Here is a 12,848-nt window from a genome sequence, read left to right as displayed (position 1 = left end):
ATTTCACTTACCTGGGGCAAGCAACGTTTTAAAATAATGTAAATTATTAACAGTCTTTTTTATTGTTATTATCAATTGCCCTAGGAGGAAGATAAATAAACTGTTAGTACCCAAGACTGTAAAAGTCTTTAATGCAGATTTTTTTTAAAGATTGTGTTAAGTTTTAGATTGGTCACAATGGTCAGAAGTTGACACAAGAAAAATCCCAACTGCATCTACATTCATAGCCTTGAGAGAATTTTTTTTAGGTCATGTCGACAAAGATAGATTCAGCCAGGTTCGTCTGAGAGCCAGCATATAGCAGCTGAGACACAGGGCTGCAGTAGCACAACTTGCAGGGCTTCTGACCTGAAGTATCTTCTCACCCAGCTAACTGAGGAGAGACCAGAGGTTCTGGGTCTGTGCCCCTCTCCAGGTCAGCATGCACTAATTTATAAGACTCTGCCCCCAGATAATAAAAACTCTGTGTGACAGGTTAAAAAAAAAAAAATCTGAATTATTTGTCAAAATTATTAAAATAAATTTTTTAGGGAGCAGAAAACTTGCAAAAAAAGTTAAACAAAACTCCTCAGATTATAATGAGTCCAATTTTAGTAAACTGAGTACCTCTGGCTGTAGAAGAAATAGCAGGTTTATTGTTATTTGAATGCAGCATGTGCCAATGAAATTGATGTGTAAATTGGTAGATGTGTATTCATTGAGATGTGTGGGCATCCTTAAGTTTACTGTTTCTTAATCCTTGACTGCTTGGTAGTGCTTCCTATATATACTCTTAGTGAAGGTTTGGAGTTGAGCTGTAACATTAGAATATTCTCATAAATAGAAAATAATAGATTCAGGTGACGAGAGAGATCCTTTGCTATCACTGAAAAATCCCCACTGTGGCTTACCACTATACTGTTTTTGTATTTCATCAAAAGGAATTTGAGGTTAACATTTTTCAAAGGAATCTTTTGTCCTGATACGATTTGAAGTGGAAACACGAACAGTTTAAAATGGGAATCTGAATAATATTTGTTAGAGATCTGGTTACCCTTTCCAGTTGATTACGTACCATACTGAAGTTTTGGGCTGCACTCCTTGGATCCAGTGTGCTTTATATCTTTGGAAACTAAACAGAATCTGGTTACTGCCCCAAGGCTGGAATCTCAGGAACACACTTGAAAGAAGGTTTCATATTTTAGCACTCTCACCCTTGTGCTTGAATCCACTGTTCAACTGCCTAATGCAACTGAGCAGCTATCTCAAGATCTCACTTCAGGTTAAAAACAATTTCCCAGAATTCTGGGTGTTTTTCTTGAGATTTTTCATGAGGGAGACCATGACGGGTATGAGAGCATGCCCAAAAACACTCCTAGGGATTCTGAAGCCACTGTTGTCCTTTACTGTAACAGTATGACATAATACATTTATTATCTATGTTAAAATAACACACCCCAAACGTTTTACCCACTTCAGGTGTGTTGTGGTTTAACCCCAGCTGGCAACTAAGCACCATGCAGCTGCTCGCTCACTCCCCCCACCCAGTGGGATGGGGGAGAGAATCAGGAAAAAAACCCAAACTCGTGGGTTGAGATAAAGACAGTTTAATAGGACAGAAAAGAAGAAAATTATAATAATAAAATGACAATAATAATACTAAAAGAATTAGAATATACAAGACAAGTGATGCACAAGGCAATTGCTCACCACTTGCCGACCGATGCCCAGTTAGTTCCTGAGCAGCGATCTGCCCCTCCCAGCCAGCTCCCCCCAGTTTATATACTGGGCATGATGTCATATGGTATGGAATATCCCTTTGGCCAGTTTGGGTCAGCTGTCCTGCCTGCGTCCCCTCCCAGCTTCTTGTGCCCCTCCAGCCTTCTTGCTGGCTGGGCAAGAGAAGCTGAAAAATCCTTGACTTAGTATAAAGACTACTTAGCAACAACTAAAACCATCAGTGTGTTATCAACATTATTTTCCTACTAAATCCAAAACACAGCACTATACCAGCTACTAGGAAGAAAATTAACTCTATCCCAGCCGAAACCAGGACAAGATGTTTTAATCCCTCTGGATTGTGTCTGGAACATGGTCCTGTGTCTTTCTGGTTTGCCCTTGAGCTACAGAGTCTTTGGCTAAACATGCCATCTTTTATTTTCTCCTGGCTAAATCCTTCAGTATGTTTCTTAGAGTCCATTAAAAGTCCTACCAGCATCTTTCCCTCTGTAACCTGAAATTTGTATATTTTTACCCTCTATCCTCTCTTCCCTACAAACAAGGCAAGGTTATACTTTTAGTTTGCTTTTTTAGTATTCCTGTTGTATAGCCAGAACCCAGTCATCAAATTTGCTGGTTTCCCTTAATATTTTTCTAGGGAAAAATATCATACAGTCCTGGTCAACAAAGGTAAATACATATTTACAGTGGTATACAAACCTATAGCAATTGCATCATTCCATAACATGAACCAAAACTTATAAATTGTATGTACATTTCCCCAAATCATACAGAAAGTATATTAGAACGCTTATTCCTCATATTAATGAATTATTACACTGCTTAATTCATGAGGCGTTCACATGCTGGTTAAGAAAGGATTCAGTGCAGAGATTTCTATTTTGTTTTACAGTCTGTTGTCTTCCGTAAGTCTTCAGACCCTGGGATTTGCATGCATTTAGGCCCAGCCTTGCTTCCAGAGGGAATTGTGCCATCTCTTCTGGTAGCTCGGGATCAGAATTCTGCACCTGGTCTTGGTAGTCAGCCCAAGTGATCGGAAGATTTTCTAATGGAAAAGCTCCTGAGAAACTGCAGCAATTTCCATTGATCAGTCATTGCAGCTTTTTTATGTTGAGAATTAGGAACAAGTGAATGGGGGAGGATAATTATTATTTTCTTCACTGTTTTTAGAATTGTAGTGTGTACCTGACAGTACAGGATAAAAGCACTACCTGCACTAAAAACTCCCATTTAAAAAGGCTGGGTGACTTCTGATAGACCAAGCTGATAGCTCTCTATTCATAGCAGGAAAGATCTTATTGTTCAACGGATTTCTACTAGCTGAGGACAACCTTACAGTTTCAAGAATTAGTTTCTTTAAATGCTGTTATGCCTGAGAATATAGCATTTCTTTTCTTTTCTTTTTTTCTTTTTTTTTTGTTATCTTCTGTGACTTGTTAATCTGCTCCAGTTTGATTGGAGCTGTTTCACAGGAGCCAGGTGCCTCCATTGCTGTATGTGCATCTGTCTTAAGGTCGCAGTCAGAGTAAAGAACTCTCTACCTGTACTGCAGTGCTGAGAGGCAGAGAATTCTAGACGTGTGTCTTTGTTTAACAGCCTGCATACTCGTTTTCCTTTTAAAGAGTCATGGGTTAAACACTGCTGAGGGAAAAGGGAGAAAAAAATTCTTAATGTTGGTCAGTGAGACATTTGTGTATAATAACTGGTTCTTTCTGTTGTAACAGCTGAAATCAGCTAGGATTCTTGTAATATCAAGGCTATAGTTTGAATTTTTGTGGTCTCGTACATTGTCATTTTGTGGAATTATCCTCTCCAATACCTCAGGACAGAGGCTAGATTGCCTACAGAACCCATTCCAAGATACATATATGTGAGTCAAATATTCCCTTGACAGCTGCAACATTCTTGTATAGGCATTCGTCTGCTGGCAGATGAAAGCAGTGTGGCAAGCTGCTTTGACATCATGAATAGTCATTATATATGCTCACTGGTAATTGGTCTGTTCCTAGCAAAATGACCCTTTCCATATGCAGTGTCTTTAACGACCTTGATTTTGGCATTGTGGCTAGCCCATCATCTCGGCAAGCTTCTCATACACACATGCACATGATTACTTGTCCCTCTATCTAAAAATGCTGGGAAGAATGAGGGCCCCCAGCCAGCTTTTGCCTGAAGCTGGCAAGAGTAGTAACATGGTGGTTGTTCTGGGTTCAGATCCCCCTGGGACTCAGTGCCATTTTACTAAGAGTAAAATGTTTTGCTTATCTTTTTAGTGTAAGCTGTGCAGCTTATGCTTACATGAAATATTCATACTTGCATCAGAAATGCCTTAATGTGTTAACATGATTTTGTTAAACATAGAGAAATGCTCTTCAAAATAAATACAATTATTCCATTAATATGTTAGTTTAATAGTCTTCGTGCATGATTTGAAGAGAGTCCCATAAAGTAACAGAAATTGTTTAGCCCAGTAATTGAAGCCATGTCACTATGTTCTTGGACAAAAGTTAAGTTTTGCTTAATTCCAAGTGAGAGAAGAAATCTAATCAACCTTAACAATATTCTTGTCCTTTTCATCTTTGGGCATAGGCCAGTTCAATCATCATTTTTCTTCCTCCATTTTCTATCAGTTTTTAAAAGTATGAGTGAGAATTCAGTAAACCAAATACCAGTTTTGTGTAGGTGGTGCAAATTTCTAGTACTTCCTTTCCTAGATGACACATTCTGCTTTTATTCTACTGAAAAATTGCTTGAAATCTATGCTTATATTGTCAAATGATGAATAGCTGACAATTCACAAACATTTGTGTTACAGCTCCACAAAATGTTTGGCTCAAGAGTGTTTTATGTTGGTAGAAGTCATAGGTGAATGTGTGTACATAAGTTGCACTAAAGTTTTAATAAGTAAAAGCAAGTAACTAATTTTCCTAGCAACACATCTTTTTCACATTGTCTATGGTATTCTCTCTGTACAGCTGAAGATGTCTCATGGGCTTGTTATTATCAGAAACACAGTTCAGAGATGTGTTTTCATGGGTTGAAGGTGGTTGCAGTTGGTGAGGATGTTGGTTGTACCACACCCTGTTGATCAGATAAGACAGCAATTAAAGACGTATGCAAAAAAAAAAAATGACTACACATATTTATGTTAAAGATCATAAAGAAGTCTTCATAATGTGCAGTATCTTATTTAAGAATAAGAAACTGCCATAGAATAAGTAATTTTGGTGCAGATGTAAAAGTGGGAACAAATCTAAACTTGCATGAATGTCTATCTGCATTTGGTATGTTTTTCTCTTTTCTTTTTTCTTTTTTTTTTTTTTATTTTAAGGACTTCATGGGTAATTCTAAGTGTAAAAATAAGCCCTCAGACTTCTTTGTTTCCTGACTTATTGCAGTGTATGGTTTGTGCTTTTTCAACTAGCAAGTGAATCCTTTTTGTCAAAAATGTAGATAAATCTTTTTGATTAGCTTACTTAAAGCAAATGTACACATTTGTGTACCCACACAGCAGTGCCTAGAGGTCCCAGTGCGAACACAAGAACTCTTGGGAAGAAGGCAATGCTGAAATACACTTCAAAGGAAAGTCCTTGTCTGAAATAACTTTTTGTCTTAATAAATAATGTACATGATTTGAGGAAAAGGTATCATTTATCTGTTTTGCATATGTTGAATTTAAGCCCTAGATTCTTAGCTATTGTAAATCAGTATTGCTTTATTGATATCAGTCAGGTTGCTGTTATTCATACCAGTTGGGAATCATTATCCCCTCTGATACAGAAGTCCAAAAAGTATCCCAGTTCAGGAAACTGTGCCATCGTAGTTACAGGGGGGCCAAACTGTTTAGAATCTAACTATGTGCTCTCCATAATACTTTCAAAGTGCTAGTTTTAAGGGTACATATTCTAATAGCCTTTAAGCACTTAGCTGAGTCGCTGATAATTTTGATCACATTTTCACAATGTAGCGTGTGGCAAAATTGACTTAAGATATAGAGGGATTGATTCTGTACCATGTTGCTTTTGCAGTTTTGATTGCCCAACTGTTTGTGAGCAGCTGCAGAATGTTCTAGATATAAAAATGTATTTTCAGCCTTTTTTTAAACCTGTGTTCTGTTCACAGTATGATTCTACATGCTTAAAACAGGCATAAGAGAAGGAAAAATCTGTAAGAATACAAGGGAATTGATTCAGTTTTGAAAACAACCAGACAAACAGCCTTTTTGGTGGATTTTTTTTTTTTTTTTTTTTAATCTGATCTGGTTTGTAATGTCAACTCGAGGGGAAAAAAAAAATGTCAACATAACTAAGTGTTGCATTGAAGTAGTGAGAATGAGCAGCCAGGGTCAAAGAGACAGAATACATTAAGCTAGTATTGCTGCATTATACTATTTAGTTAGCCATTTAACAGTTGTGTAAACTAAATGTTTATAATGAGTTTTCAGTCACAGAAGTTGACAATTTGACTTCTACTCATGCCTCCTCTCCTGTTGTCCTCACAGTTTATCATGGTTCACAGGTGATCTGTAGCAGGAGTAATGATCATGGAATTGTAGTAGCAGGAAAGTAATTTTAAGGCAGATAAGCACCTATACTGTGGTAATGAATAGGATAAAAAGAAATCCTTTGGGGGAGGAAGCATGATTTTTGTGTTTTCGATTTTGCCACAGTTTTCCTTCACGTCTTAGACAGGACACTTAGCTTTTTGGTGTCTACGTTTGTTAGTCTGTGAAATGGGAACAAGTGTTATTTCATAGATTTAGAACTTAATTCCGTATTGGTTCTGTCTAAGAGTCACCCGCTTTATTTATCAAGGCTTTGGCTTGCAATCTGCATGTGGGGCACACTCAGCCTACAGCTTTGATTTAGCAAGTTGTGCTGAAATCAAATCTTGTATGGTTTCTGTGAGTAATACCATTTACCCACAGAGAAGTTCTTAGTGTGCGTATCAGAGAGAATGTGGACCTTTCCGACCTGTGTAACCTCCTTTAATAAAGATACAGTTATTGCAGTTGACCTCTTGTGAAAAGTGGATCCATTTGTGTTTTTATTCTGTGGCCTGAATAGAAGATATAACAGAATGGGCACTGTTCACTGGACGTGGGAATTCTCCCTTGCTCTGACTCATGTAGAGCAGCAGGGAGGGGGAGGAAAATGGGCTCCACAAGCCCAGTATCCAGTTTTGTCATTTAAAAAACCTTTTTGATCTGAACTTTGTACATTTAATATTCCAGAGGGTATTTAGAAGTTTGATAAAAGTCCATAGTGGTGCTAGAGAAAGATAAGGCTCACTATTGTACTAAAACAATGTTGTGGTGCCAAGACAGTATATTTATGCTTTTTTTTGTTGCAAGACTAACAGTGCCCATCAAACTTTGTATAATTTGGTATTATACTAAGTAAAGGAAAAAATACCCAATCATTCTCTAGGTTGCCATAAAAAAAATGCTTTAAGCTTAACACGCAACTACATTGCAAACCAGTCCATTAGCATGATGTATTGCTTCACAGCAGCTGGGAGTAATACAGTGTCGTGAAATTACCAATGTGGTGAAGGCCAAGATTTTTTTTGTGTAGAACAGAAAAGATACTAATTTTTTTCCCCATTATAATCTACCATTATTTTGCCAATATGTTTTCTAATGTGTCTTGCAGAGTTTCATGGTAGTTTTTCAAAGCTGGATGAAAATTTCTGTTCTGCCATTGTGGTCAGTCAATTTTTAGCATGCATAAAAGAAGCATCGTTGCCAAGTTTTCCTTCAAGCCTGTGAAGTCAGAGTCGCAAGGAGTAGGACAAAGCCTCAATAAGCTTTGGGAGCTAATGGGGAATTGCAAACTCTTTGTTTATTGCACCTGGCACTTTCTCAAAATTTGCTTCATAGGGGCCAAACCACGCATTTCCTCAAGCAGATAAGGAGGATACTTTCTCTCCCCAAGTCAAAGCTCTGTGACTTTGTAAATAAGGCAGTATAAATGTGTATTTTTAAAGTGTACTTTCTAGAGGGATTGCAGCTAGCACATTGCAAACTTTTATCTCGGAAGACCTGAACTTCAGGACTAGTTGAACTAGTTAAGTTCAAAAGAAGTACAAACTTTAAAACCACCTGCTATTACAACAGCTAAGACATGAATTGTGCTTCAATTGTCTGAAATGGGATTTTTTTTTTTTTTAAGCACACTAAACAGGTATTAAATTGAAAATAAATGCTTCCCCCCCTCCCTTGTCAAGAGCATTCTGGTGGTTTTGAGACCCATGGCCCAAACTCTGGGGAACCTACCTCTGTCAGAGCTCCATGAGAGAGGAAATATAAGGAAATGTATCCCCCGCCCCGTTGTTTCAAGGCAATGAGTCAGGACCCTTTTACACAAGTTTCTCAATATGTAGGTTTTTTATTTCTACTGCTGTGTGATCATTTCATGGATCTTGTTTGATATACGTAGTCACAAGTGTTGCTCTGTCGGATAAGGCCCAGGAGCTAACCAGGCCTTCATTTTCTTGTCCGTCATTTTCTAATTCTTCATTCTTGGGAATTAATCCAGCAGATGTAAATGTGGAAATAATTCTGTATAATCTCCTGCTTTAAGGCAGTCTTTCCCAGATTTGGACAACACAGAGCAACTGTGTTAATCTTCCATCAAGCAGATGGAAGCAATGGTCTAGAGTAGAATCCATTGATTGTTCGTTGAAATTTAAACTCTCTATTTTTCAGGAAATTCCAGTGTTTTGAATTCATGTTTCCACCATGCATTGCAATAAAATTTTTAATACAGTCAGGCTGTGCAGTTGTTTTCACATTTATTGTATTTTATATTGTAATTTAATACAAAAGTCAAAACACTTTAACTTTCATGTATTAGACTGTAACTAAAAACAAAGCAATGGAGTTGAAACGAAGGGTTCTAACTTTACCAAAACTAAATATGTGGATTTAATGAAAATGAAATGTTTTAATTGTATTCCCTTTAAAAAAAAAAAAAAAAATAAGAAAATGCTAGTTCCACAAAAACACTGAAATTCTAATTATTGTTTCTCTCTTGTCTGGGAGAATGTTTACTTTCTTGGCAATTTTGAATTTAGCTTTCTCTGTGTGACATCACTCTAAACACAGGAATGCCATAACACTGATTTTAGTAGGAGCGACTCAGATACTTTTAAGACAAAACATAACTGACCTGAAATTTCTTAATGGGAAATCTAACAAAAAACTTCTTATCAGTGAATGCAATGAGACTATGGAACAGACTTCAAAGTCTCCCATGAGAAGTATGCTAGAAGCAAAACATCTTAGACTATACTGTAAGGGGAAAAAAAATGGAAGCTTTCTGTGGAAATGGACAAGTTTAATAAGCCCTTTCATATTTCATGTCTGTGAGTTTTGTTTTTTATTTTGGCCTGAAATAAAAGCTTTATTCTTCAAGGGCAATAACAGCATGTTTTTTGTAACTCCTTAGCTTTCAACAATAGAGTATAATATTTTGGTTCACCATTGTGCTAAAACTGCAAGTGTTTTTCTGACTACTTTGGCATAATGATTTATTAGTGTTGACACTCCAGGGTTGTTTGTCAGTAGAAGCTCAGGTTTTGCTCCTTCTGGCAGATTACATACAAATTATGCAAATTGCTATAGTGCAGGTTATAACCTAATTATGTTATACATCTTGAACAAAGATACTTTCTGTAAGGGAAAGCTGTCTAGCATTTTAGTTGCTAATGTATTTTTTTCTCCTTTTTGTATTCTACAGAAGAAACCACATTAAAAAGTGATAGTATGTGTACAGGTTTTGCTGCTGTGCAGCTTATCTGCTTGTGCTGCTAAAATATGTGAAAGAAACATAGGCAATTTGACTGCTATGTTAATATGCTTAGTGGCTTTTCTAATGCAAAACTGATTTTTTTTTTTTTCAGGGCTTTAACAATCTGTTTATAATAATTAGCAATAAACTGTAACTTCACTTACAGAATTTCATAGAAGACTAGAAAAATTTAATTTCTTTGTTTTGTCCAAGTAAATCTGACCTGCAAATTCAAGATACTTTGTAATCTTATAGCTCATATTTTTATATGCCAATTTATAGTCTACTTGCAAGTTATTTTTTAATACATAAAACATATGCATTGTAGGAATAAGTACTTGGTTAGTACGTTTTTCTCCCACATTTTCGTTAGCTTTTGCTTCAAGTGAAATTCTTCCTTTTAATGTATTCGCATCTCTGTTGCATTAATAAGTGCTTTTTATGTGTCTGTATTCCAGCTTCAAATCAAGGCAGCTCCACATAGTTCCCTGCTAACCTCAAGAAAGTGGCGATTCTAACTGTGGAATGAGGGCAGTTTCGGTCCATAAATCATTCCTTTGACATCAAATGGCTGAAATTGCCCAATGACAACTACTTCTTTTTTTCTGAAAAAATAAGAGTCTAACTTTTGGCTTAATTCCTTTCTTTTTTGCTATGGATATTTGTATGCATATGTATATAGATAAGCACATGCATATGCATTATATAGAATTGACCAGCAGAAATACTGGGTTAACAACAGTGATTGGACTTGTGTGTTCACACACCTTGAGACACTTTCCACCTGCGGAGTTATAGATTGAAATGCAGATCAAGTCAATCAAGACAAAGTTCACATACTGAAGAAATGAGTGATTCATAGTCCACAGAATCCACAGCCTAAGGAGACCCCTACTAGCCTGACCACAGTTGGTTTCCCCATTAACTGTGTTTAGCACAGAATAAGGACCAAACTATCAAAGATGAGTCAGGGTTGAGGTGTGGTGGCAGGCCAGTCTTGGGAGTTGTGCTTTATCGTATCTGAGGTTTGAAGGAAGACATCTGATTTCAGGACTGTCAGCACTTAATTTATATATAGGCATGCACACTTAAGGCTTATTTAAAAGAATAACCTTCATATCGCCTATGTGCCATTTAACTTTATTTGCATGTCAACAGGAGCTGAGAAATCTAGCTACATTTTTAAGCTTTTTAATTCTTGTTAAATACTGCTCACTTAATTAAAGTTTTTATACTGAGTTTTACGTAACGTGTCGTAATGATCTAATAGAAATATAAGCAGTGCTACATAGTTCATTTGGGCTGCATGTCCTTGTGTTGTATTGCTCACACCTTATTAGTCTTCAGCAAATGTTCCACTTTCCTTTAGTTTTGGCAAGCTGCTCAGAACACCATTTCCTTCTTTTCATTCTGGTGGAGTCCAATTGTTCTTTGCTTATACTACATTAGCCTTTCCCAGAATTTAGCCTGGAGTTTTTATACACTGGGGAGTTTCCAGTGTGTTTAGATTATAACATGATTTCCTAGTGTGACTGTGACGAACCATGCTTTCAGATGATACCGTCAAACTGGATTTTGGTGCTGTTTTTCTGTGTTTCTTTGCAGTATTTTGCTATACAGAAATGATGCGTACAATCATTTTTGTCTCTTGAAAGTGATATTTTTCAAATCATCCTCCCAAATAATTAGGATTGTCCCAAAACTTTTTCTTATGTTTCTCATTAGGTTTGTGTAGATCAATTGGTGTAAGCAACTTTCTTATCAGTCATCTTGAGCAACTAAAGGAAGACTGTGTGATTACTCCACATGTTAATCAGGTGAGTGGATAAATATATTTAAAGTATCTGGGTTTGGGTTTTTGCTTTGGTTTTTTTGGTTAATAATCTCCTCCCCACCCCTATGCCTGAAAGACTACACCCAAACTAGCCTTAGTCATACAATTTCTTCTCTTTCATTTCTATATACATACTGAAAACCATTCAGGAGGATGACCTGAAGTGGGGCAGGGGGAGGAAGTACTTCCTCCTTTCTTTTCCTCAGTTTCTCCCGGGCTACTTGTTTGTGGGTGGTTTTAAGGCACAAACAAATGGTCCATGTGCCAGTTGTTGGTGATAAAACAGTTTAGAAATAAAATTCAAGGAGCACTGAACATTTAGCATCTCCAGAATGAACAAGGTTTTGGAGAGCCTGTGTTCATATATTATACGTAATTCCTCTAAACAACACTGAAAGCCTCAGGTGATTACATAACCATGCAAGGGTGCCGTTGCCCTTGCTCCTCCCTTATTTCATACTCATATTTCAAGATCACATTAAATTCAGTGAACTTCTCATTTAGGAAGGTGCCGTGAGAGCCCTGGCAAAATTTTTTTGCTGCCCTAGGCAGGAAGAAAATGGCCACCTACATACCGGCAGACTTCCAGGACACTGACAACTATTCCCTTGTTGGAGTTTTCTGCCCACAGCTGTGCGGGAAGTTCATGCTCCCATTCCTACCACCTCCTGCCAGTGAAAGTGTGCTTATGCTAACATAGAACTGGGAACTGGAAACTGGAATGGATGAAGTGCAGGCACATGCTTTTCCCCTTTGTACAGGTGGTGAGGATTTCTGGCAGCTGTTTGTGGTTTAAGGTCATAAACAGCAATAAAAGGGTTGCTTAGAATGTGACTGTCAGAACCTAACATTTCTGACTTTTGCTGTCCACTAGGCTAAATGTTAGTAAAGGACAATTATGAGCAATGTTAAATTAACGTAAAACCATATAAAATATTTAAATTCAGTTATTCAAAATAAGCCATTGAAATATGTCTTAAGATGGGCAGGTTGATGACTGTTTAAGAACTGGTGAGTTTGCCAAGGTTCAGTTGTGTCTCCTTTTCAGAAGTACACATCTCCAAAGTCTTACTGGAGTTTGGCATAAGTTGTTACTGTCTGTTAAATGAGAGCAGCCTTTCAGTGTCCTACTAAATCACTGCAAGAAAAAAAAAATGTAATCTGGGATTTGTTTTGAAATTTCCTCTTGCCCACAGTGTCAAAATGTTACCAGTCTTACTGTGTCTGTAGCGTTAATGGAGAAAAGTTGTTTCTTGATACTATTGGATGGCATCTCTTTTTCTGTGGCTGAAAAAGAGGAGACAAAAAGTTGAGATGGCAGTGATACTGGGGGGGTGGGAGGGTGCCCCTGCTGTATTCAGATAGTCATTTCTTTAAGGTAATGCACAGCATTGTTCCAAATTAAAAACAAAAAAACAACAATGAAATATCCATGCCACTGCAAAATGCTCCACTTTTAACAGTTTTGTTATAGCATTAAGTTACATTTTTTTAAGAGTTAC

At 37.1% G+C, this 12,848-nt stretch overlaps 1 protein-coding gene across 1 annotated transcript in view; it reads left to right on the top strand.

The window, feature by feature from the left end:
* LOC127019087 (uncharacterized oxidoreductase ZK1290.5-like) overlaps window positions 1-12,848 on the top strand; it is a 54,112-nt gene that overhangs the window by 26,793 nt on the left and 14,471 nt on the right. The window contains exon 4 of the mRNA XM_050901004.1: window positions 11,238-11,329. Within this exon, the coding sequence (XP_050756961.1) occupies window positions 11,238-11,329 (92 nt within the window). The remainder of the gene's footprint in view (window positions 1-11,237; window positions 11,330-12,848) is intronic.

The sequence above is a fragment of the Gymnogyps californianus genome, chromosome 8 (assembly GCF_018139145.2).
Source record: "Gymnogyps californianus isolate 813 chromosome 8, ASM1813914v2, whole genome shotgun sequence".
NCBI classification, from domain to species: Eukaryota; Metazoa; Chordata; class Aves; order Accipitriformes; family Cathartidae; genus Gymnogyps; species Gymnogyps californianus.
The sequence above is the reverse complement of the archived record's forward strand: the minus strand, read 5'-3'. Positions and strand labels throughout refer to the sequence as shown.